At 37.9% G+C, this 26,602-nt stretch overlaps 1 protein-coding gene, 1 long non-coding RNA gene and 1 other non-coding gene across 3 annotated transcripts; 2 read left to right on the top strand and 1 right to left on the bottom strand.

Annotated features, from left to right (window-relative positions):
• Nucleotides 1–540: 540 nt before the first annotated feature.
• LOC122575348 lies at nucleotides 541–3,093 on the bottom strand. Its single transcript, XR_006319409.1, has 6 exons — nucleotides 2,992–3,093; nucleotides 2,666–2,793; nucleotides 1,582–1,884; nucleotides 1,169–1,233; nucleotides 884–951; nucleotides 541–666 (listed from the first exon to the last, which is right to left on the bottom strand). It is a non-coding gene; the product is annotated as an uncharacterized LOC122575348 (long non-coding RNA).
• A 2,068-nt stretch (nucleotides 3,094–5,161) lies between these two features.
• LOC122575343 (ETS translocation variant 1) lies at nucleotides 5,162–26,572 on the top strand. Its single transcript, XM_043744135.1, has 10 exons — nucleotides 5,162–5,291; nucleotides 9,651–9,762; nucleotides 13,756–13,809; nucleotides 14,999–15,058; nucleotides 18,603–18,747; nucleotides 19,316–19,452; nucleotides 23,514–24,016; nucleotides 24,310–24,643; nucleotides 25,164–25,872; nucleotides 26,087–26,572. The coding sequence occupies exons 1-9, from the start codon at nucleotides 5,241–5,243 to the stop codon at nucleotides 25,574–25,576; spliced, it is 1,809 nt and encodes a 602-aa protein (XP_043600070.1). The 5' UTR covers nucleotides 5,162–5,240; the 3' UTR covers nucleotides 25,577–25,872; nucleotides 26,087–26,572.
• On the top strand, nucleotides 13,914–13,986 carry Trnak-uuu. The gene has a single exon. It is a non-coding gene; the product is annotated as a tRNA-Lys (tRNA).
• Nucleotides 26,573–26,602: the final 30 nt, after the last annotated feature.

Below are 26,602 nucleotides of genomic sequence, written 5' to 3'. Positions count from 1 at the left end.
TTTTTTAATCTTATTTTATTTCAAATTTTAATGACCCTATTTATGCATATTTTAATTTACTAATTTAATAAATTAATAAAAAGCTACACTTGAATGAAAGGAAAAAGAATAAAGAATATATTTATAAAAAAACAAACCAAATTAAGATTCAGTAAATACAAATAGTAATAAATTCAATGTATAATAATAAACATAGTTTCAATGAAATATTAATAGAAATAACCTCAGGCGATTTCTTCATCAAAACGTATCTTTGGAAATAAAAAAGCGTTCAAAATTTGCTTTGATTCTGAAATCTGCCTATCGCGAAGTGTCTTCTTGCACATGAAATTTGATACATCCTTGGATGAATGAAGTTACTCTTTAATATCTTTATATTGTACATTTCTAATTTTACTAAAATTATACTCTGTATGAACACGAATAACAAATTGATCCATACTATCGTAGAAGAGGAAATAAAATAAAATCGTGTCGATTCGGACCTTTCATCCTACGACATGATTGAGTGACCAGAGGAAAAAAATGCATGCAACTCACGATTAGATGCGAAGAACGTTGTCGTCGATATTGTTGTAACCGCAATCCCAATTAAAAAGTCACCATGAAACCGTCATCACATAGGAATTGTAGAATCCCATAGAAAAAGCGAAGGTTGGACGAAACCTGCAACAAAGCAGAGAATATTACAATTAATTTTCAAAGACAATGCTTCTTATTTGAAAAGTTTTAAATAATAAAAGATTGATTTCTATTAAATAAAATTTTAATGGCAATATTCAATTCAAGAATGAAAAGTTTAGATTTGTCAAATTTTCAAATCACGTTTTTTAATTCATAATAATTAATAAAATTAAATGAAATACAATAATAGGTTACTTACATTTTTGGCCTTTAAAGCACCACAACATCCTTTCCAGGCAACAGAAAGAAGAGGAAGCAGTGAAAAACCTTTAACAAAATATGGATTATTATATATGGATTTGTTTTGAAAAAAACAATGCTTATTGTTCAAAACATTTCAAATAATAAAATATAAAACTCTATGAAAGCTAGGAATTCTAATATAAAATTTTAAATCAGATCTTATTTTTTAATTAATAATGGTTAACGTAATATTATAATTAAATAATAATTATTTAATAATAAAATATTTAAAAATTCTTACATGCTTAGTTTTGAAGCACCATTACATCCTTCCCGAAAAACTGAAAAAAGTGGAAGTTGAAAAACCTAAAACAGAACATGTGAAATATTATAATTTGTTCTTGAAAATAAAGTAATTTTTGTTTACAAAGTTTAGGATAGTGAAAAATAAGAGTCTATTTAAAGTTGAAATTTTAATAATAACAAGAATTTAAATTCTGTAATAAAATGTAATTACTATAAAAATTGGAAATCTAAAATAAAAATTTAAGATTCAGAAATTGAGAATCTAATGATTTCTGAACCATGTTAAATATCTGTTAAATGTTACATATATGAATATTAAAAGTTTCTTATTTTATTTCAGTAGGAATTAATAACAGTTTAAATAAAATACGAATATTAAAATAAGGTACAATATAAAAAAGTACTTACATTCTTGAGCTCCAGGAGAGACTTAAAAAAAAGACTATCAACGCGTTCGTTTAAATAACAATCGGCGAACACACTGACTCTATTTTCGCGCCTGAGTATTATCGTTAACTTTAATGAGAGCCATTATGCTCTAAAAAATATTTAAAATTATACATATAACGCATCAAACACTGATTCTACCGACCGCATTGCGCGCGATCACACAAATTTTCTGGGAAAGAACTTTATTAAGGGATAGGGGTGGTACTTTAGGGTTATTTTACATATTTCTCTCCTTTCTTCTATCGAATCTCCATGAATGTACTGCTTTTCAAAAATTAAAAATTTATCATTATTCATTGACCACAGATAAAAACAAATTATATTAAGAATATAATAAGAAATATATATTTAATATATTTCAAATATTTTTGAGCATTACAAAGTATTTCCTACTACACTGTTACATATTTATAAATATTTCACGACTGATTTATGAAAATTGCCCGCCAAACTAAATGTCCATCATTACTATTTGAAATACATATACACGCTTATTTAACATGCTTCGTACGTGACTTTGTAATAACAAAACATGGCGCACTTTTCACGACGTTAAACAAAGCTGCGCAATATGAAAAATATTCGATGCGCAGAACGCGTTCAAACCTATCTATGCTAACGTTCTTTCTAGAATGTATAAAAATTATTTTAAAAAGACAAAATGACAATCTTATCACAGAGAATCCATGAAAAATTAGCAAAACATAAAAATTATTTCAATTTCTTATTCAAATGGAACAAAATCTACGAACTCCACGTCGAATAAATGTTAAATAATATGCTCAATTTTTTTTAAGTCGAAAAATAATTTGACGTATTCGAAATAAAAGCAGCTTTTTTAATATGGCCCATTTTCATCTTTTGAACTCATTTAAGATTGTGTTATGTTACACACTAATTACGTTTATCGCGAAATTTTTATAGAAGACGAGATCAATTGAATATTTAATAAATATTATTATTTGTCCAATAAAAAATTAATACAACCGAATACACAAACGTATAAATAAGTTTGCTTTAAATAGAATAAATCAAATTTTACCATATTTCGATGAAAAGTTATCGGATTCATTACTAATCATCATGACGTCCTTTTGAATGTCATCTTGTCCTTTCGAATTTCGTGACGTCTCCCTAATACTTCAGTCTTCCTTGCGATCAAGCAGTAATCTGCACAAAAGGAGACGACAATGTTAAAATAACTGTATAAAAGGAATAAATTATGTGAAAATAAAACAATAATAAAGATTAAATTACATCTCGAAAGTTTATTATATGATCTACCAACAAAGGAGGCAAGCAGAAAGTAAGCAAAGAAAAAAGATAATTAAATACTAGATTGTAATGAGTTATTGAATAAAAAAGTACGTTAATTATACGAAGTTAACAACAGCGTCGATTTAAGCGATGAAAAAATGAACGAAAATATTACGTAATAAGGATATTGACACCTGTCGCGGAGTGATAAACACACATCTAACCACTCCGATATTCAACATTAAACTGAAGCCCCGCACCGCAGTTTGCCCTACGAATTTCGGAGACGAGGAGTGGGGAGGGAGGGGAGCTCGCCGGTAAATCGAGAGCGAGCACGTCCAATCTCTGGAGAGATATGTTTTCGGTCGCAATTCAGTAGCATAATATATTTGAAAGAAAAACAAACTGAAAGATTAGATGCGCATGTTTACTTTCTATTAAACACCTGTGGCCTAACATAATTTCAACGAATTAAATGTCAAGAATAAAGAGTAAAGGGAAAGAGAAAGGGAAAAGGGAAATGAGAAGAGGGATGAGAGAAAATATGAAGCAATATCTAAACTCAAATTATATTTCTGCCAAAGGTTATAATAATGCTAGCTATTGGTGATCTTGACAGCCAAGTAGGAAACCAACGTAACACGAATAAAACGAATTTGACAAACTACTTAATTTCGATATAATACTGTCTGATGACAAATTATTAAATAAACGTATATTAATTAAACAAACCTGATAGTAGTTTATAAAAAGTGAAAAATTACTACGTGATGAATATGGCACTTCGAACGGGATAATACATGCAAACGCCATGCTTTCCGACACTAAATTGATGCTTTATCCCGCCAAATATTCAGCTAACTAACTTCTGATTGGTCGAGGCGGTGCAGTTTCTTTTCAATCGAAATGGACATGAGAAATTGAAATATTGAACGCGGGGCAAATAATTCATATAATAAGATTACGTTAATTCTTCTTACTATATACGAGTTCTCGCTCATACAATAGTATTTCATGGATAAATGAATTCAATCATCAAAAGTTTTCTTAACCAAGCACTAATTAAAATTTTGTTTAAATAAATGGAGCCTGTCCAAACGGATTAATTACTTTCTACACAACGTTATAGATCGTAGAGGGCGGTAATGAAACCTCTGAATGGTCGGTATTGCAGAACATGTGTCACGACACAAACGAGGTACAAGATCGACGTGACATGTAATGATTTTTCGTGTCCTGCAATGATATATAAATATACACAATGTCTGGCTTATCCTGTATTTAGTAAATGCATGTTATGTAATTCCTATATTCGTCGTAGGAGGCCATAGCAAATCGCAGAGAGCGTAAGAAATACACTGATTTTTTTCAGGGTCGGTATTTCAGAACGAGAGAGACAAAATCCCATATAATGGTTTTAACATAAACTAGAATATCTAGGATATAGAAATTTTAGTATGTATGTATATCATGTGATAATTCTTTATCTTCCTTTTCTATTTATATTTTCTTATCTTTTGATATTACTTTATAATATGTGCATTATTCACACAAAATCATTTGATTGAAACTTATCAATTAAGAATGAATTCTCCAACGAAGGCTTATCAGCTAAAGGAAAATATTCAGAAGGATTCCTAAATTATCATACAACATGTACAAATTCTGGCAATAGTGCAATAAAGTATTGTAAAAACAGAAAAAATTAAATTTGTCATTGCTTTCCCACATAACATTCTAACATATTCAATTCAACACTCATCAAAATCGTCCCTCTCATAGAAACTTTTAATATATTATACATTTCAGAAATACCTGAAAACTTGATAATTTAATTTCAACCAAGAATTCACTTATTAAAAAGAAATTCAAATCCTTTTGTAAAAGTCGGTGCCCACAGAAATGCCATTCAGAACATGCAATATCACGGAGTTACGAAAGCAAAGAATCTCAACGAAGAGAGGTGTTCTCGTAGGTGTTATCGAAGCACAAAGCTTCCTGGTATAAGAGAAGGTTACCAATGATTTCGAGGCTCCGCCTACCAAGCAGGGGTTGGAAGCAACCCCTAGTCAGAGTAGCTCGCGCAGGGCTGATTTCTATACCACGTTGTGGGCGTAGACGTACCGTAGACACAACCCCCGATGCATACACCCTGTCTTTTCACTGTTCAGCAAGATCAAATCACTCGTCTCAGTCCTATCTTTGATCTTGACGGTGCAGCAACGTGACTTTAAAATTACGCGACAGTTCGTGTGATCTGTTCGTTTATCAATACTTTTACCCGTGTCATTTTCGTGGAATCTGGTGACGAACGTTTTTCTTCAACAAAAAGGAATCAGAAGAGGAGTTGGGTAACAAGTATGAATCAGGATCAAGAAGTACCAGCCGCGACTACAGATTTGGCTAGGCTGGTAAGATAAAGATATAGAATGGTACTACCTTACTGTTCCGTAGTTTTACTATACATAAGAATTTGGAAACGTTCATTAGATAATAATAAATACGCGTATTTAATCTACACAAGCAAATACAACTTCGATTAGGCAGTGCAATAATCGCATTGATAACTTTAAGATATGAGCGCATCTGACCCACACGGACGAATACTATTTATATCATACGATACAATAATTACACTGGTAATCCTAAGACCCGCGTGTCTGACTGGCAGATATACACAGGCAGGTGCTACTGCAATCAAACAATGCAATAATTGCTCTTCTATGTCTAAGAAGGAACAATACATTCCTTGCCAAGTGTAAGAATAATGGCAATTATTAACAATCTACTTTATACGTGAAAATCTTCTGTTACCGAAGTATACTTCAAGCCCATCAACGTTTCATCGCTCTGTTGTATCCGTCATTACATATTCAAACAACACCATAAACAACCCAATAATTACGAGATGCAGTTAGCATTTGTCCATCATAAAAGTTAAAAAGTCGACCAGATAGACAACAACTTGATCAACGTGATTCCCATTTCCGGTTTTCTCCCCATGGCGATACAATGGAGTCATAAGCGTGGACAGTGAGCATAGTCAAAGTCAATGAACGCATAATGCATCGTACTCGCGCGATGATCCTCGAGTGTCGAATTGCCTTGGCACGCGCCACCACGCTCCGATGGATCGTCCCACGGGTGCCACCCCTTTGTGCCCCCTAAACACGTAATTGTCGCCACCATTCAACCCTCCTGGTCTCTCCGGTGCGGGATACCCCCGTGCATGGGGCTACCACCGTGACTATGACACCGGTGAGCCGTGGGTGGTCGTCGGACACCCTTCGTAAGAACGAAGGGAGAGACGACGTGAAACACTCGCTCGCGGAAACACTTGATTTATGTTTGTTGATTCTAAAAATCACTCGATTCCCACACACCAGCCCCGCTGCACGGATCCGCCGGTTAATTTACTCCTCTGTATCAGCAACATATGCTGACACTCGAGTTTCCCATGATTAAAAGCCTCTTCTTCAACGGGGCGCGTTTACCACCATGTGAATTTACCTGGGACGTTTCGATGATGATTAGATTGCGGATTCTGATGCAAATTCATATTTTTGAGAATATCAGTTGAAAAGTAGGATCTTTGTAGAAAATTGGTTTATCTACCAAATATTATAGACGGCACTACTCTTTGGATATTTCTTTTTCGTATTATATGTGTTCTGTGTAATTTTGCATTTTCTAATTTCCTATAAATCCGCGGTTTAACGATGATACAAGATACTTTTGTTCTTTCAAAGAATACGAAGATAGTATTCTAGGATTGTATGAGGCTATGATTACAACGGATGCGTATTCTGCCGAACTGTTATTCGGGCGATTATGTTAGAGCAACTAAATGTCAGATGTTTCATTCGCCAGAACGATAGTTCGTCAGGATACACATTCAGTGTAAACATAGCCTAACATTACAACCATAAACCACGGGATTGTATAATATTATGGATAATATTCGTGGATTGCATTGAGAAGTACAAAGATACATGGATGAATTGTTTTCTTCTTAGGAAAAACGGAAAGTCAATGCGAGAGAGCAATTAGTAGATAGACTCCGTCGGCGACACATTGTAATTGCGAGTCCCGCTGTCATCCGCGGTATTGTTCGTATTTTGTCCTTCGAAACCATCATTGTCTTCGCACCCTCGTCGAAGAAAGCGACGGAAAGAAAAAAGGGCGAGGTTTTCTCGTCAAAGTGGCAACGCCTTTCGCTTCTCCTAATTGATCAAATTGGACGACGACTCTTTGTTGAAATTGGACGATCTTTAATGAAGTGAAAATCTTACTTTCATCCTTGCTACGTCCAAAGAATACACTCTGTACTTCATCAAATCAAAGTTTCACGCCTTAATCCAACGATCCTCGCCCAAACCGGTGTATCAAATCTCGTAAGAGCCTTTTCGGTTTTTACACAAATCGATGAACGAAATCGACAGGATCCGCTGATAGAAAGGGGAGTCCGTTTGGAACGTGTTGTCTGCTCGATGACTTTATTATAAACCGAACCGAAGTGCGCAATTACGAGGGTGGTGTACGAAGGGAATTGGGGTGACGACCCCTCGCAGCATCATCAGGAACGATGGGGCGTTCCCCACGATTCATGGGTATCTCGTTTTCACTAGATACAAACGTACGAGTGCGTTTGTTCGTACATGACACACGTACCCCAAACGATCCACTTACAAGCGCGTCTTTTACACGGAGACGCGTTCCCGATGGGAAAGGTCAGGGGGAGGAATGATGAAGAAAGGTGAACCTACGGAAAAAGTTAAACGACACGCGACCGTGTTTGCGCGTTTTCCTTACGAGTCATTGCATCGTGAATGCACTCGATTAACCCCTGATCGGCTAAAGTAGCATTGGAGGATCTGTAAAACGCGCATATTGTCAAGATAGGGAAATTTTATGACTCAAAATAGGACGAAGACCGAGAATATGCGAATATATTGGGTTGTTCGAAAAGATTATAAAATAAAAAGGATTCAATTTTTTTAGGATCGAATGTCATTTGTTGCGGAGAATTTTTTTTATTAATTATCATTAATAAACGTAGGTTTTATATGAAGAAAAATAGAAGTAACATTTTTTGGAATAATATATGACCTGTTTCTTCTGATGTTATGGATCAAGTAGACTTCTTCAAATAGATATCAGAAAAAATTTTATAAGAACACGAATTAAATAATTATTAAGTAATATTCCAATTAGCGTCCAAATAATTGCATCATATCCACGTACTTGTCAAAAATTTCTGGTAAATATTCCTTTTCTGATACAATCAAATTCAATGCAGAATACAATTCACCGTCAAATATGTTACGAACTTTTCGAACAAGAAAATTTGGTCAAATTTGATAAGGAAGGGTGGGCTACGCATAAAACCGCACGATACATTCTTTATCCCTTATTTAACGCTGTCGTGCCGTTAAATACCATTTGATATCGGGTTGGCGGGATTAAAGATTGAACGTAATATCGGGGAATGTAATTAAAATTTATATTAGAGGGCACAGCTTGTGGATTACAAGTGCTGAACCATCACGGCGACTAATTATAAATGACTATTAATTGCAATCAGAGGAAAATCCAAGGGACGAGGCAATGAACGTAAGACTAACCTATGAAACTGTGAAAGAGGAAGTTGATTACGTCTCTATAAATGATAATATCCTGTCGGATTAACTATAAAAGAAAAATGATGGATAATTTAGCGATAAACCGATTATTTTATTATTACGTTTATCATCAACGATATATTTTTATCGTGAATTTATGCGATTAGATATATTTCAAAAACTAACGGGAAGGTACTAAAAAGGTATCCTGTTAACTCTATTACGTTCTTTAAATCATTTCCCACTCAATCAAGTTTTTTATATCTTCTAAATTTGATTAAAATATGAAAGAATCGATGTACATGATTTCCTATTTTAATCTTATATTAAAAGTTATCTTCAGACGTTGAAAGTCCCTTTATTTGTTGAAATAAGAGTAAGATTGAGACAGAAAAATCCGAGGGCTGCAACAAAGTTAATAAAAAGATTGAAGGAGATACTGAGCATGTTTGAAGTTTTCTTAAAACCAAGTACGATGTCTTTCGATTTTAAAGTGTAAGCGATCGGCTGAGAGACCGCAGTGAAACTTTATAAAGGAAAAGCAGACGGCGACACGGCGTTATTGGAATTTCCAAAACCGGTAACCGGCTTTACCACTAGATTGCTCCGCAAGGAGGAAACCATCCAATCGTTCACCGGATGTCCTCCTTGCCTCTTCTCTCGCACGTTCTCACTCTCTCTTCCTCTTTCTCATTGTGCCCGCTATACACTACTTTACTTAAAATCTCGTTCCTCGCTATTCCTTTCTGCTCCAAATCGCTTCGTTCTCTTTCCTTTCTTCTTGCAATTTTACATCAGTTCTGCGTTGATTGTCTTCGTCTTTTTTCCTCGCCCGATAGAACGCTCGCAAACGAGAAAGACTTTTCACTCCCGACGATATTTGAAATGATGAAATTAAAATGCAGAACGCTGGCTTTCTACGATAAAATGTGGAAATATTAAACTACGATTGAAACCAAGTACGTACGTACATAAAAATCGCTGTCTTCGTTTTACGGTTTAACAAAGAATGAAGTAATAGCTACTGGGAATTGAACGAAGAGAATATTTAAGGATCACAGGAGAAATACCCGATTATTACTACTTCGTATAGAAACGAACGTTCGCTACTACAAAGCGCTATTTTAACACAGATATCTATCTTTCCAGCCAAACGAAGAATTCAACAGGCTGAACGAACCACTTCAAACAGTTACCACAGGATACTGTCCCAGTAACTACTCCGTGACACAACCAAGTACCGAGGAGAAGCTGCACCCTGGTAAGTAGAACATGTATTTTAGAACATGTGGGAGCGATATAGCAAGGTCGTAAAGTAAACCACTAAGTAGGGTAACTAATTGATCTAACCGTACCCAGAGCCGTGCGTATTTTCTACGACTGCGGGAAACTATATCGACTTTTTAAAAGTTAGAAACGAGAAGATGTCAATTCATATTCTATGTATAAATCAGATAGAAAACCATCCTCCTCTTTTAAGAAGACTTTCGTTAGATATACCGCAAACGAAGATGTGAGTTAACATTATACTTGTCGGTCACAAGTACGATATTTAATACGAATTCACTGCTTTTACATTTCCTAGTTACTTTATTACAAATCTGTTATTTCATTCGCATCATACACGGCTTATAACGCAAAATACCAAATAAAACTTACCGAATGTAATGAATATGTGTTCAAATGAATCTATCTTCTATCTATCTGTCTTATTTATCTTGTCTCGATTATCGAAACTTGTAAACTTTTACTACTGACCGATTTTACTATCTTACTATATATCGTTTCCACCTACTATATCAAAACGCATGAAACATAGAGAAGACATCAAACGCTATAGCGAATGGAAGTCGTTCGATATTTCGATCAGTTTCGAATTATTCAATGAGACTTTTCCTGAACGAAATCGAGAGACGAGAAAGTCGAGGGCGGTCCGTACGGGTCACCATCCCCCGCTCGACGATTTTGAAGCTCTTTGATACGATGTTGCTCGGGAACACCGGGCCTCCGTCTTGACATGGAGTCTCGACTGCGTCTTCGTGCAAACACGTACACGTACACTGTACACGAAGGAGATCCACGCAAGCAAGAAAGCGTAGCGCGGCCCGAAACACGTGCAGGATGTTCGCGAACTGTGTACAACGGGGCGAAGGGGGAACCACCCCCCGAAGAGAGCCTGTCACCGACAGGCAGTCGAGTCAATATCTTTATATAGTCGGATCAGGGATGATATTATTTTCTACGGTGCAATTACGTTTTAAGGCCGCACGAGACGGTAGAAAGTATTTCAAGGGGCTGACGATTTCTAGACTTTGTTTGTTAGGGCAATACAGATCGATTAACATAGGAATTGTGATGAATCGACGTTCTTCGTTCTGTGTTACACACGACTTAACGTTTTGGAGGAAAATACAGTTACGACTGGAGTGTGAATTTTTATACAAATTTACATTTTTATACTTTCGATTTAGATAGAAATTTGTTTTATGTATTAGAAACTATAGCGGGCACTCTATTTCGGATGCTTTATATATAGTATTTTTTGTATAATATGTATTCTGTGCACCTTTAAATTTCGTATAAATATATGGAAAAAATCTCCAGTCTATTTATCAAAGAAAAAAGCCGTGGCCATAAGGTTCTCTTAACAAATACAGAAAATTACTTCGTCGTGCGATAACATGAATATCTACACCGTTACATAATAATTACACACGGTTTCGTGTACGCTTCTGCAAATTTCTAAGTGATCGCGAAAATGTTAATTAAGATTTGAAATTAATAGAAACGCATGACTACAGAGTCGTATCAATTTGCTCGATGACCTAATGAGGAGGACGAGTGAAATTTGGACCATCGGTCAATTAATCCCTCCGGTGTCGGCAGTTTTACTTGCAGCCTTGACCTAGAAACGTGACACCACGACGGGAAGCCTCAGGACGAATTCAATAAGCAACGTGTTATCGCCGCAAAGAGCCCCATGGGGTAGTTGAAGCCAGTCGTACCCCCATAGGATTCGTAACCACCCTAGCAGCGTCTGGGCACAGTGATTGACACTTTATATCTAACATTGGCATGCCGTGGTGTGAACCACCAGTCAGGATGGTCCGCCTCCACCTAACTCAATCACTGCCTATAATGCTGCAATTTCTCTATCGTAATCACGTTACGCCCTACCCAGCCTCCCCATCCACTTTTCGGCGACGATTCGTCGCGAAGAAATATATTGAAACGTCGACACGAAAGAACGAACCTTCTAGCTTTCTCCTCTCGTTTTCGAGACTCGAACGGTTCTTCTCCTCGCGAGAAATGGAGGCAGAATTGCGACAGGAATATTCCGCTGACGATAGCGTAGCTATTAGAGTGACTTAAAATACGACGCAAACTTGTAAAATTTATTTTATTTCTTCTTACGGACATGGAAAAACGACATCAACAAATAAAAGAAAGAGAATGCGTAATTAACTTGCCGGTATCGTCAATAGTCTGTATCTAAATAAGGCAATCGATACGGATGAAAATTTACGTCATCTACGAAACGCTATCCTTGTCGTAACTCAACTTATCTCAAACGTAATAAAGAGGGAGACAGAGAAGGACATTTTTTATAACAAAGAAAATATGCTATATATAATATATCACAATTTAAAATTCACAATCTACGACAAAAATAGCAAAGATTTATTAAAGATAGATGTCTTAAAATTTCCAAGTGGCAGAATATATCTTAACGATATTATCTTTCGTCTATGAGTATCCAATCTCGAGTCTACCATTCCTCGATGGGTTTCTCAAATTTTGCATCGTACGTATTACAACTCGCGACAAAACGCGTTATTACCCCCGAGCTATGAAGCCAAGTAAATTCGATTCGTCAGACGGGATTGTGACTATGAACAAAACAAGGTTACTGACAAGTGGCTACCCGTGGCGAATCCTAGAGGCCCATTAAACAGACCCCACGTAACATACATCTCTGCCGCATTCTTATGTACATGCCTGCATTGAAAGGGGTTGTTTTTGCTACTGATTCATCCCCCAACATTCAGTCTTTGTTCCGTCTTATGGCTCTTTCGCCGAATCTTATTACAGCTCAGACATCGTGTTTCATCATGACATAATTATCCAGAAATCGTTTTACACCCCAGAGAATATACGCTTAACTCGTTTGATTATCCTTCCGGAAGGATGACTAAAAGGTAATTTTATATTTTGCAATTCTTATATTATCCAGTATCCTCTGGAGCAATCCATCTTTCTGACGTCAACTAGCAGCAATACAAAAATTTAAACCTTTAATAAAGGCATAATGTATGTATCTCAGAAAACACAGCAACAAATTCGGTTACATCCGACGAAGAAGGGCTGGTCAAGGGTTTGGGTGAAAGTCTCGGTGGAGGTCCGGAACATAGATTTTCTTTTATCTGTAACGATTTCTGAGTTAGCTCTTCAGGGGTCGAATTTCGACGGGTAATTTCACACCCCTCGAACCTGTGTCACTGCAGTTAGAAAGAAAGCATCTATTATTTTTGGCGGTTCTTCAACCCTGTAAAGTTCTATCCAAATAGGTGCGGAATCAATCGTGACCTTTCCTTGTGAGTCAAAAATAAATAGAAATAAAGAAGTTTTATAGGCTCAATGGATATGGTGTTCGTACCATACTGTAACAAAAATATGCTTTTACAGAATTATAAAAAAAAATACAAATATAAGTACCGAGCATAAAAATAAAAGTGACACGGGAAGCAATTCTTTCGATGTTTTGAGCATTGTACATTGTTCGAATAATTATCATCTAAAATGCTCGTACTATTTTTGACGATAATGGACGTTCATTGGATTTGACGAAGTAATACGGTAGAATATGTGAGGCATTAATTTCAGGCTGGGATAATTATCCCCGAGTAACCATAAATCATTATACCACCAAGTAATTTCTTGCTTGACTCGTAAAGTAAATGTCTGAAATAAGAAAGATAATGTTTAGATCTTGTGGTATCTCTGTCAGTATAGAATAACAATATAGCATTCTTTTCGTAATTTCTTATCGATTGACCTATGTAAACGTAGGCTATCTTTGTAACGCTGTAGATAAGAAATTAGTAGAATATTTTAAATATTCTATTTATTCAAGTAAAATATTAATTTATAAAATCGAAATTTCGTTGCTCTTAGAAAACGAAGAATTTGCAATAATACAGTTACGTTTTGAAAAAACAGTCACTTAAAAAATCAATGTAAAACTTGATTTCAGAGAATGAAATATACCCCACACAGGAATACAGACAAGAGCCATGGCTTCAAGATGGTAAGTTTTGTTATAAATAACTTCTATCAGAAATATAAAAAACGAAAAATCCTACTATAAATAAATAATGTTTTCTAAAATTATTAAGGGTTGAAGTATCAACTGCCTGGATAGCTCAGTCGGTAGAGCATCAGACTTTTAATCTGAGGGTCCAGGGTTCGAGTCCCTGTTCGGGCGATTTATTTTTTATTTTACCATTAAATCAATCAATATTATCCAGCATTGCCTTAAAAATATAAAAATTATTATATCGTTTCATTCACAGTGAAATCGTTACAATAGGTTCCATTAACTTGATTGAATTATAAGAGCAAAGACGAGTACAGCCGCTTTGTAATGCTCGGCTTCCGTTCTACTTTCCTTTCAGTGGAACATGCCAGAGTTTCTGCAAACTAAAAACCCACGGTAAAATTCTTATAAACGTTATTCCTTGCAAAATGAACGGGGAAACTATCCATTTATCGAACAGTTCGTAAATCTTCCACGAAGATGATTACACGCAGTGGCCTGACTATTCGGAACATTAATTTTGATTACTTTGACAAACTGTAATGTGATGCACGATGGTGCAGTGTAATAATCACGATAACGAGGGGACCTTCTGCCACTGTCAGTGGAACGACTAGCTACCCACCAGGCGATCCTAGCGAACCATTATTTTACATCTTACGATGATCTTTCTCTCCTATTAATATTAGCTCGCATTCAAGTTTTATCCGCCAGAGTATTAATTATTATCTCTTATTGATTCCGCGATATTATTCGAGGAAAAATAGTTCAAGAGATACATTCACGCTATATTTTATTATCTGCCAATGACTCAGTCAATTTTTTAATACATAAATTATTTTTAAAAATCTGTAAATAAAATAATCTGTAAGATCTGTAAATAAGCTATTAACGGCTCCATCCTAGAAATTCTTGAATTTTAAAACTGATAATTCCTATAAATATGGAATAATAAATATTTGCTGAGAAAGTATCTCGGATAATTTGGAAATTACTTTTCAAAGAAACGACGTGCAGTTTAAGTGTTTGACTCGGGGAACTGTTCCGTACGAACGAACAGGCCGACAGAATTTATGCAGCAATTTAGTATCGAATAACGCTATTTCATTTGCAGTTCTTGCGATTTTCTCACGCGAACGATCGTTTCTTAATGATAAATTTGCAAATTATTATGTTACAGGCAGCAGCTGCGAAACGGAGGACAGCGAGCAGTACGTGCCAGAGTTCCATCGGATGACAAGTTAGTGTGGCAGAAATTTATTCCTCTAACATCTTCGATCAGCCGAGGCAACTCGCGATTTCCCGAGATTCACCTAATTACGTGCTATGTTCCAATCGTGTCAAATGCTTGACGAACCGCGTAACACGAAGGAAGTCAATCTCGATCGAAACGGAAGCTGCACGGAAATGTATCGCATATGCAATTCAAGTGTCAATTTAGAAAGTAGCTCGATACAATTTACGCGAATAGGAAACTACAAATTTGCGATCTCCCGACTCTTGCGATTTCGCGACTCGCGTTTATGGCAAATAATCATACAGTATCGAAACAATATTACTAGACTGCGGATATTTATGCAGAGACAAATTTTTGCGAATGTAACCGAAGAAATGCAACATAAGCAGAAATTTCACCCATTGAATACTATAACGAGTACCCTAATCTGCATATTTTATATATTTTCCATACTGCCCTCGCTAAGAATCTGAATATTTTAACCAATTTGTAGGAAGGGTACGCGAATGTCAATAAAATGTATAAATCAATGAGAAACGAATGATCAAAAGTAACGCATCATACTTATCATCTTCTTACAGAGTAAAATTTTTGAAACGCGATGTTTCCAATAGTTTCAATTAATGATTCTTGCTTGAATTAATCACGATATAAGCTTGGAAGAGTTTTCCTTATCTCACCTGTATCTCGGAGACTATGTAGCCAGTCTGTAAATAAATAAATTTCCAATAGCGTATAATATTTTATTATAAATTTTGTTGAAGGATTGTGCCGTCATTTGTTTCGCTCTTACCTATACGTGTATAAGTCTCTATAGGAAGATGTCCAAATATATAAATGCTTAATTGGTTACGGTAAGTGCATAAAAATCCGCAGTCTAATTATTACAAAATATCTTGAAAATCATATCGAAGATCTCGCAATCTTCGTTCGTTGACAAAGAAATTTTTTCGGAGGGGCAATATTGACGAGGATATTAAAAAAAGCCGATAAATCGCCTGAGGCCAGTGTTTTTAAAGCAGCAAGATAGAGTGAGCAGAAAACTGCCGTCGATTATCGATATCGCATTACACGAGGAAGCACTTTATATTAAGTCTTAAAGGCTTCTTTTCTCCCCTTTCTTCAACCTCTAGCTGATTAGCGTCTCTCTATACAACAGCGCCGTTTATCAAAGCTGTTTTAATATCGTACGTAAAAAAAGCAGCTTCCTCTTCATCTTATTGGGTTGCACGGAAGTTTGTTGCGTTTTTGGGCCTTTATGAAATTTATTCGCGAAAAGCGTACTTTGGATTTTTAAGCAATTTCACATTTCTACCAACATAACGAAAAAAGAATGGAACTGAAATAGGCACACGTTTCGTTTATTAATTACTACAACATGTAATATCGTACTATTTTGAATATTCTATGCATTTTTTTCATAAAAATCCCGCGGTCCAATGATAGAAAATTCAATAACCTAGGCATCTGTGGAAACTACCTTAAATAGTTCGCGGTGGAAAATAACTTTTGGAACAGCCACCGCGAAGCCACATAGTTGTAGTTTCATAAATTTCTAATAGAAATCTATCACTTGGAAATTTTCGTTAAGTTTCTCGGAATAATCCGATTCGTTCGGTTATCGCGAAATTCTTAAGAAAATTCCCAGGCTCTATCCGTATGTGTACGCGTTGGAAAATCTGGCAAATATTTCGAGACGCGTCGAATCGGCGAGCAAACGGCCAGAGGGAATGGCGGATAATGTCTATATACTTGCATGCATACACGTGTTCTCCTATCGTTCGTGTGTTAACTCGATAAAGAAAATTTCGTATTGCACACGATCGTTATATCGTTCTCTATATCGTGCTCGATACACTTGGCAACTCGACTCGTTCAATTTCCACCGTAATTTGCACAATTGCAACCTGGTAGCCTCCCGTACGATGCCGTACATCAAATTTGCTCTTCACCTGTTAATTTTATCCGTTGCTGGACTCGCGCGAGATTCAGCTCGTTCATTTGCACGCGTAATACGTATGCAAACAATCAGAGGGAACCCTGTTCGAGGTACACAGGCTGATGGGCGGGCTCAGATTTACCAATAAACTTTTATTCCAGGCTTTGTTTACCGGATGTTGTTACGCCCGTTATATCAGTGTAAAGTTGGAAAAAAGACTGCCCGTGTTTCTTTCTCTCTCTCTCTTTCTCTCTGGGTCAATATTCATCGTTAAATGAGATGAGGTTGTTCACGTTGTTATCGTTAAACGATAGATTTAGCTTTGTCCGGAACAGAGTGAATAATCGTCATAAACCGGCATACATGGAGAGTTGATTACTTTATGGAAAAAAGATCAGGCTGAAAAATACAATTGTTTTGTAGTTATCCGATCGAAGATTACAGGTGAAAAACACGATCGTAAAAACTCTTTTGTAGAGCAGTTTTTAAATTCGATATGTTGCCAACCAGTTGCACGTAAAAGCTATCTTTGCGTTTGGTCCTGTGGTTAAATATATTCTTGTGTCATCTTGTAACTCCTATGTATATTCTCGAATTTGTTCTAGACATTATCAATACGATTATGTTAATCGAGTCTTCGAAATGGAGGAATTGCGATACTTTCGCGAGTCTCTGTATTTTCAAGAGATACTTTCGAATCTGTCGTGCTATTTTTCCTTCTTCAAATATTCCACATTAAAATACCACTAATTTCTTTCAGCTGTCGAATGACATAAATATGAGAAAATTGACAAAAATCATCTTCTCGTGCGTTTTGCATCTTTATATTCTTCGATTGCAACCGACTGTTATCCAACATCATTTCTCGTCGTGTAAACATTATTTTGCGCCGCGAAACGAGATGTTCATAAGTTCAACGCGAAACCGTACGATTTTTTCGTACCGTAGGGTCGGCGCGGCTGTTCTCTCAGCGAGTAAACTTCCGATGTTTGCAAATACAATGATTGCCCGAGGCCTCTGACTTATGCTTCCCACGGCCAGAGCCTGTTTGATTTATCGAGGGCGCACCCCCGGCCGCGTAAAATCGTCGGCAGCCCCATTAGGAAGCGAACCTATCCCCACGTGCCGTTGCAACGATGCGCCTTCGCTTCCGCAACGACACGCGCCTTTATATCCTCGCCCTGCCGATCTTCGTCCCAAGAAACGATCCTCGTTCGATCGTTAAAATCATTGACCGTTCGTCTGTACATCCGCGACTCTATCCCTCCCCAAAGACATTTTTTGCATCTAAATGTCTATTCGCCCTTGCTGCTCCTGGTTAACGTACAGTTTCACATTCTTGCAATGTCGTAGGATGAAATTTAACGTTGATACCGATCGAGGTATATAAAAATTCAACATGTAATTTAACTTTCACTGTCGAAGTATAACTAGAACTTTAACACGTTATACCGCGTTATATAACGCTGACTGTTTGTTTTGTTTAAAGATAGAGCAACAAGCAACGTAAAGGATGACTTTAAGAAATGATGATATCGATCGTTTTTGACTAATGTTCACCGTTCGATCGCTAAAATGTTACAGTATACGGTACACTGGTTTTTACAGACGCCAATGTCAAGCAGGAATCAGCGAATTGCAGAAGAATCGATGATACTAATTACTCACAGTATCAAACGCCAATGAACCATGCACATTCGCAAGGTAGCACGTTCCTCGATCTCGATCCGGAGAATCGCAGTAATTGCTTCGGGTAAGGAGGGCAAATATATCCAGCAATGGAAATTTCAAATAATCTGCTGCTTCTTATGCATCTATGGGCGATCTGAAAGCACGGAAATGCATGGAACGTGTATACGTAGTACGCAAAGATACACTGCCATTCGTAAATATTAAAACATCTATTCGCTGCACGTTCCTCATGAAATTGAGAAATTTTTAATTGTTTAAGACTTCACGTTGTATGTAAAATGTACGAAGCAAGCGAACAGATGCGTAATAAAAGTAACGAAAGTAAACAATTTACACCAAACACACATGTTATTCTTATACGGAAGATATTCTAATATCTGGCCTAGCTTAATGCATCTATATAAAATACTCAAAATACGCTATGATGTTCAATGCATAAAACAATTTTCTACATTTGGATTACATTTCTCTTCTTATCTCTATCTATCTACAATTATTTTTGAATCATCTATGAAGATATGTACTCGCATAGATATTCGCAATATTTCTATTTACAAAAATTAAGAAATTGACGCGTAAATTGTTTATGAACTGAAAATCTAGAGTCGTTTGTATTTGTTCGTGTATAGAAATACTAAGATGAGCTCGAGGACAAACGAGGCCACGAAGAACGTAGCGGTGAAGGAAGAACCAGCGGACAGAGGATATGGAGAGCCGATTTCCGTGACGAGTATCCCCACGTCAACAGCTCAGGACACTCGAAATAGTAAGAAATCTATGATTTGTTGGACAAATGGAACGTACAATAGACGCGTACAATTCGATAGATAATATTCTTAGCTCGCTCTCAGGAGCTGTTTGGAACAACGAGATTTCCGAACCGATGATACCCTCTTTTCGAACGTGCACCGTGACAAATCTCTTGACAATAGATCCACGTGGCGCTTTACTACCCTATAGATCCCATAAATAACTGGAGCACGAGGGAAGTACTCCGTGTTCCATCCATTAATCGAGCTCTAGCTCGAGTTGCTCTTCCGGTCTCTGTTTTTAGAGCGCCTTGGCGACCCGAAATTCATCGTCTTATATTTTATCTCCCTCTTCATTATCATTACAATCTCTGTTCATCCAATTAGGATCATTCAAAACTTCCGATATTTCTTGGTTTTTTAGAAAAATCGAAAGACGTAAGAAAATTCTATTAGGTTCGAAAGGCCCGTAAGTTTCTATCAAATAGCGAAATGTTCGAACAAGAGTTACCAACGTTTTACAGACAAACGTGTTAATAACTTACGATCACCGCCTTTGTCTCACATTGTATTCGTTATTTTAATAAACAGCTTGAACTATTTCCTTAAATTACAAATGATAAGCGCACAAATGATTTAAGCAGATTCCAAAAGTTTTGCCTTATCACGAATACAAAGGTATTCTTCCATACGGTGTAGTAATAAATTAATTGTCACTCGATATACATATAAACGATCGTGTATGTATAACAATGATTTCATTTATTTGACGTAATGCAAAAGTACTCGACCACTTGTACGTAGACATCTTTCGCGATTCTATTATCTGTGTTACGCGAATCATTTTGAAATTGCATTAGCATGATCATATCGATCGTACCTCGTCATACTTTGTTGTTATATTTAATTTGAGAATCACGACGGATTGATTTCGTGTAGAGTCTAGAGGGAACGATTTTCATTCTGGGTCAAACGATTCGTACGGAAGCCGACTAATAAATTTTCAGAGACGTTTTAATGCGAAATTCCTTAATAATCCCTGACGAAGTTCGTCGCTGGTACACTGGACTCGCTCACGCGTGACTAAGTATACGTAAGTGAATAATTGAAGAATGCTTTCAACTCGAAAGCTACGGAGAAGCGCTTCGTAGAATCCAGCGAAAGCTGCTAAACGAAGGAAAGAGCATAGAATTCTCTCCCGAGGGAGATTGCAAGTCGCGAAAGCTTTCTCTTGCATTCAGGATACAGTTGATATTGCAGATTTTTCAATGAAAAATACTTTTCAAGGCTCAGTGATCAGCTTGATAAAATTCTCGAAGCTTTCAAAGGGAAGTTTCACGTTAGATTTATAGAGCATTGCTTAATAGTGTTCGAGGCTATGCAATCTACGTATAACGTAAAAGGTAGAGCCGACGAAGGGTTTGCAAGCTCATGCTTTGTAATCAGACCGATTAGTCTTCCTTTATTCACGCACGTACACCAAACGAATCCTTTAGGAACTCCGCTGCTATATTCGTTGGCCGACACCGTGCGCGTATACCCATTTACTTCCAAGTCACCCGGGAATTATGCTTCTACTACGTCTCTTCGCGTAATTCTCCCTCCCATTAAGCCGTTTCAATTATTTACACGCAGTTTAGGTTAATAATAAGACCATATCTATCGATATTGATACACCCTGACACGTATAGTTTCAGTGCGTTCTCACTCGTGAAACGAACGCAAACGCGTGCTCCTCTTCTTCAATGAATTTAATTCCTGAAACAGTATTACGTACTTTGGAAATCTGATAATAAGATGATCAGTTGCCATTGACGAAACTCGTTTCACAATCGTCGCTTGTCCATTTTAATTAAATTTAATCTTTAAAAGAAATCTAATTTTTTGAAAATTTCAACGAAACGACCGATGATCGCTTATGCAGACTGTCAAGGGAGCATGTTAAACGTTTCTGTCTCCCTAGTTCACTAAATCGACCAGTCGTCGACCAATATAGCGGGTGGAATAGTAATAACCTGTTAATGGGTGAGGCAGATTGGTCACCATTTCGCTAATTAATGCTGGTACCTGGCTCACGAGGATTATAGCCGGTCCTCCTGTATTCTATACTCCTCTATTCAACAACTTAGAGTTAGACGTAAACGATATGCATGAATAAACAGTCGTTGCGAATCGATTCGATCCCATGCAGGATCTACCTCCTGTGAATGAGCAGAGAGCAAAGAAGGTCATTTCAGCGCGTCAGGTGGGTGGAAAATGGACCTTGCATTATTAACCAGCCTCTACTCCGGAATTCGGGGTTCAGGGAGACAGAGATAGCAGGATAAAGACAGAGATGGAGAAGAAAATGAGAAGAGAAGAGGGAGGATGAGCGAGAGAGTGGAAGGGAAACAAGAGATAGCGAGAGTAAATGAGAGAGGGAAGAAGGGAAAGAGAGGAAAGAACCGAAGCTCCTCGTCTGAGAGTGGACGAGTGGAGGCCGTCCTCTTTTCCGTGCAACCCTTCTGCGCACCGCCCCTGACCAGTCCCGGCTTCAACCCTTTTCCTGTTTGGTACATCGCCACCGGTTTCATCAGCTCGCGATTAATTTTAATCTAAAACTACCCGCAAAGCCTCTGCCCTCGCTTGCACGTTGAGGTCAACCCCTTTCGCCCCTCTTCGGAGAGAGAGAGTGCCAGATTGGCCCGTAGCTTTCAACCCTCCTCCCCGCGATTCCTGTCTGTCTCGTCTACACGAGATCGTGATCCGACCGACGTTTGCCAGCTAGGAAGCTAAAGCTAACTTGCCGACACGATTAACTTTCCCGGCCCTTCCTCCTCTTAATTTCACCTCGATGACTGAGATTTCCCATTAATATCGGGTACACGGTGTATACCTTGATTTCCAACCGCAAGCCCTATCGAATAGAATATTCCATGTACATACGTTGCACATCCTGCGAAGTTAGTACGTTTCTTTTTCCACGAACGAACGAAGGTAGAGGTTTTTTAATCGACGAGCAAAAAGATGGACTGCATCACGGCTGGCAGCGTCGCGTTCCGGCTCGGTATCGGCAAGGGGGTTCTCAATTTTTCAATATTCCCGGTACACGACTTGGAACGTAACCGGATTATGGTTCGAGAATAGCTTTTTCGGCTCGAGGGACCACGGCATCAGCGGGATGCCGGTGGTGGTGGATGCTCCCTGTGAGGAGAGCACCCGATTAATATACATATCGCGCGAGCTCTACGCGGTATTTCAGGCGGTGCCGCTATCCGCGAGCTCCGCCATCCCGACAACCCCGTGGGCTTTGAATATCAACCAATTTCCTGCCGATATTTGTGTGACGAGCACTTCACCGGCAACCGCGCGTGAGTGCAATCGCTAATACGTTGCTTGCGTTTCGTTCTTTCTCGTGCAACCGAGAATCTTCTCTTGTCCATTTCGTCCTTATCCATTCTTCTTCCACCGTACACTATGTTTACGCTGGATATTGTCAGCGTGCTTCGATCAACTATCGTTCCGACGAACGAAACGTCCGAAGATCGAAATGCATACGAAACCTCGACTGTGGTATGAAACGAATTTTCACGAAACGAAAGTAGAAATTGTTCCGTTTCTTCATTCATCCTCGATATAATAAATGTATCTTTCTAACGTTAAAGGACATATTGAAGATGAAAACATGAAGAAATTGTTACCGGTATATACGATTACTCGTTGCGATAGCATATGAACTCTCGATTGCTACTGTGGGATCCTGGAATACCTCACATACAGAAACGTACACATGATGCAGAATTTCACTAATCTTCGATTAGGTTGAGCCTTATCGTTATAAACTACAAATTAAAATTCAAATTTTCATTAGAATACCTTAAAACCCCACCAGTTAACATATAAATTAATGTATTTCCGTACGAACATCTATCGATATAAATTATAGTAATATATTTCTCCTTCAACTTAACAAGTTGAATGTTAAACATTTTCCTAAAACATCGAAACCCTTGTTTTTTGTTTTCCAAAACGAGAATGAGAAATTTTGGAATACGGAAACCTAAAAATCTCTTCAACTCGATGATGCAAATTCACGCAGGCAACAGCATGGTCTACCAGCAACAGCAGCAATACGGAAGCGGAACGAGAAACACCAGAGGTTCGCCATCGCCTAATCGGCCAGCCAGCACTTCCTCCGCAGCTTCTCAATGGCAATCGACGATCCCAGCTCCTGGCGAAGCTTTCTTTCCGCGACAAGAGAATTGGAGCTCGGAAGTGTACGGTAAGAGAAGCGTGACGCCCACGTGGACCGACCTGGGAGTTCAATTAGAAGGCAGGAACCCATCGTGGGAGAGACAGAGTAATTGTTATCAAAAGAAAGGATCTCCTAGCTCGTGGAACACAGAGTATACTAGCAAGAGGCCATCTTCGGCGACGGGAGTGTCACCTTGGAGCGAAATGTCTGTTGGCTATCAACAACAACGAAGAGGTTCTCTTCAATTGTGGCAGTTTTTAGTCACCTTGTTGGACGATCCTGCGAACGCACCTTGCATCGCGTGGACTGGTCGTGGAATGGAATTCAAGCTAATCGAACCGGAAGAGGTAGATTGCATTGCTATTATAAATTTAATGCTCCTCAATTTATATTTTTACGAAATCTAAGTGTATTTAGATTTATTTGTCTATTAGACGTAACGTGTATTTTTCTTTCGAGTATTTTCCTCGGTATTCGATGTTCGCTTTTTTCCTTCTTTAGTATTTTTTGTGTGTGAATTCCGCACAATTTTACATCATTCAGTTTCGTATCAATTTTTTGAGGTAAAAATATCAACAGACTAATCGCAAAGGCTCGCTTAAGTATCAAACGGCAAAGTGATATATTTCATTTTCTTCAGGTAGCTCGAAGGTGGGGAGTTCAAAAGAATCGACCGGCAATGAATTACGATAAATTAAGCAGATCATTGAGGTACTATTACGAGAAAGGGATAATGCAAAAGGTGGCTGGAGAGAGATACGTGTATAAGTTCGTGTGCGATCCGGAAGCGCTTTTCAACATGGCCTACGGCTCCGCAGGATCGGCTGGTCTCCCCAGCGAAGTGCAAAACGGCGTTCGAAGTCAATCGATATCGAGCAAGATATCATCTACGAACGACGTTTCTGATTTAGCAAAACATACCACCAGTGGCTACGGTGATGCAGTTCTTGCCATGTACTCGAATACCGCGGCAGGTCAGTAGCTCATATATATCTATACATCGTAATTAATATCGAGGTTACGCTACTATTCGCAAACAGTTTGCAAGCAGATCGCCGTCTAATATACGCTTTAAATTATATCTGTCAATGATATGGTCATCTTTTTGCAAGCAACAAACAACACGTAGATGCACAACACAGTTCGTTCAAAAGATAGTATACCAAAAGGCATATCACATTCGTTGGAACTGATGCACACATTACGTTGATTCAATTACCGAGCTCTAGACACTAAGTAGTTAATTAAACAATTCTTAGTCCATTCACCTACGGATGAAACGTGACGCACTATCATACTATACACAGTTTCCTGATTGTACAAGACATTACATGAAATAGCAATGTATGTTATTATACGCGATAACTTTTTAGAATGTCGTCTAGCGATTAATGAAAAAGAAAAAAGGTCTCTACTGGGATTTAAACAAACACATTGTAGCCATAAAAGTTGCAAACAACGATCGATCTGTAAAATTCGATTTGCGATCAACAGTGTATGGGCCATCCAGTTTGCATCACCTGCACCAGTACCTCGGTGGCAACGAGGGTTTCAAGGCACCATCGAACAGATACCATCCCCATTACTCGCATGAGTACAACGGAAGTCACCACCATCCGCCCTCGAGTTACACAGAGACCTTCCTAAACTACGGTCGCTTGTCGTCCCACGATGCTCCGACAGAATCGAGGAGCCAGGAACTCGCGAGAATTCCGTACGCACAGGAAACAGAAGGTATCAGCAGAGAACGAGAAGCGTCATCGATTTTGTACGATGGCGTGCAGAGAACGCAATTACCGGCTGCTCCGACGCTTCCCCAACCAACCTTGCTAGACGCTACCACCACCAGCTCGAAGATCGAGCAAACTTCGTACGCCTGCCTCGGCGTAGGCAGCTGCGTCTGCTGAATCTCTCTCAACAGTCTCAACTTTATCGGAAGACGGAAAGTCATACGCATCGAGAATTGACTCTCGAGAAAATCTCTAGTCATAGATTACCCCGTACTACGTGCTTACACGTTATACGATTGTATAGGTGGCTTAAGTATAACGTGTAGGTGTTAATGGAACGCACGGTTTGAATGTCAAGCAGCGTTCGTCCATGGTCGTACAGTGTCTTAATTTATACAGAAATTAGTTGCAACATCGCACGATAACTTGACTTAAGCGAATGATAATGTTGTGCGATGTTAATTTAAACAAGGGTAGATAGCAATAACGCACGATGTCTTAATTTAAACAAGAATTACTTACAATATCGCTAAATGTCTTAATTTAAACAACAATTAGTAGCAATAATTACGCTAACACGTATATACGTATATGCGCAACAACTGGTACTATATCTTAGTTCAACCTCTTAAAGCACAAATTTTCCATCGGTTGACTAACAAAAACTTATCGAATTTCTTGTTAAAGGGAAGGTGAAAATGAAGCTGAATGTACGATACATCTTTCTGAAGGTACATATATACATATTTCGGTATGAGACACTGTGATTTGAATTTATAAAAAATCAATGCCTAAAGCGATCTATCGATGTACGTGTTGTATGGTGAAACAAAACTTGGTAACAATATGTCACGATGTCTTAAATTAGCCAAGAATTAATAGCAATATCGGAGAGAAATAGAACTGAGTTTCCTAAAAATAGACGCTCAATATCGACTCATTACGCGACCATTGACGAACGTATTTCAGAATCGAGACTCGAATCGTGCGTACCACGAATCTTGTAAATAGCGAAATTCGAAGGCGTATGTATGATGGTTCAGATCGACTAAGAACCTTTTAGCTCGGCAGATCCAATCGCTTGTGATCGTTGTTACATTGCGCGTGTCCGACTAGTTCACCAGGATACTGTAACTTCTGTAAATACCAAATAAATCTATCGAAACGTAAAAACGCAGTCTGTATACCCAACGTTCCTAAACA

The sequence above is a fragment of the Bombus pyrosoma genome, linkage group LG15 (genome assembly GCF_014825855.1).
Source record: "Bombus pyrosoma isolate SC7728 linkage group LG15, ASM1482585v1, whole genome shotgun sequence".
In the NCBI taxonomy this organism is placed as follows: Eukaryota; Metazoa; Arthropoda; class Insecta; order Hymenoptera; family Apidae; genus Bombus; species Bombus pyrosoma.
This window is presented reverse-complemented; position numbering and strand designations above follow the sequence as displayed.

Excerpts from the sequence above, each read along its gene's own strand:
- LOC122575343 (XM_043744135.1), top strand. The coding sequence starts at position 5,241 with ATGAATCAGGATCAAGAAGTACCAGCCGCGACTACAGATTTGGCTAGG. Across the intron at positions 9,763-13,755 it reads CGAGGAGAAGCTGCACCCTG|AGAATGAAATATACCCCACA; the intron begins GTAAGTAGAACA and ends ACTTGATTTCAG. Across the intron at positions 15,059-18,602 it reads AGAGTTCCATCGGATGACAA|ACGCCAATGTCAAGCAGGAA; the intron begins GTTAGTGTGGCA and ends TGGTTTTTACAG.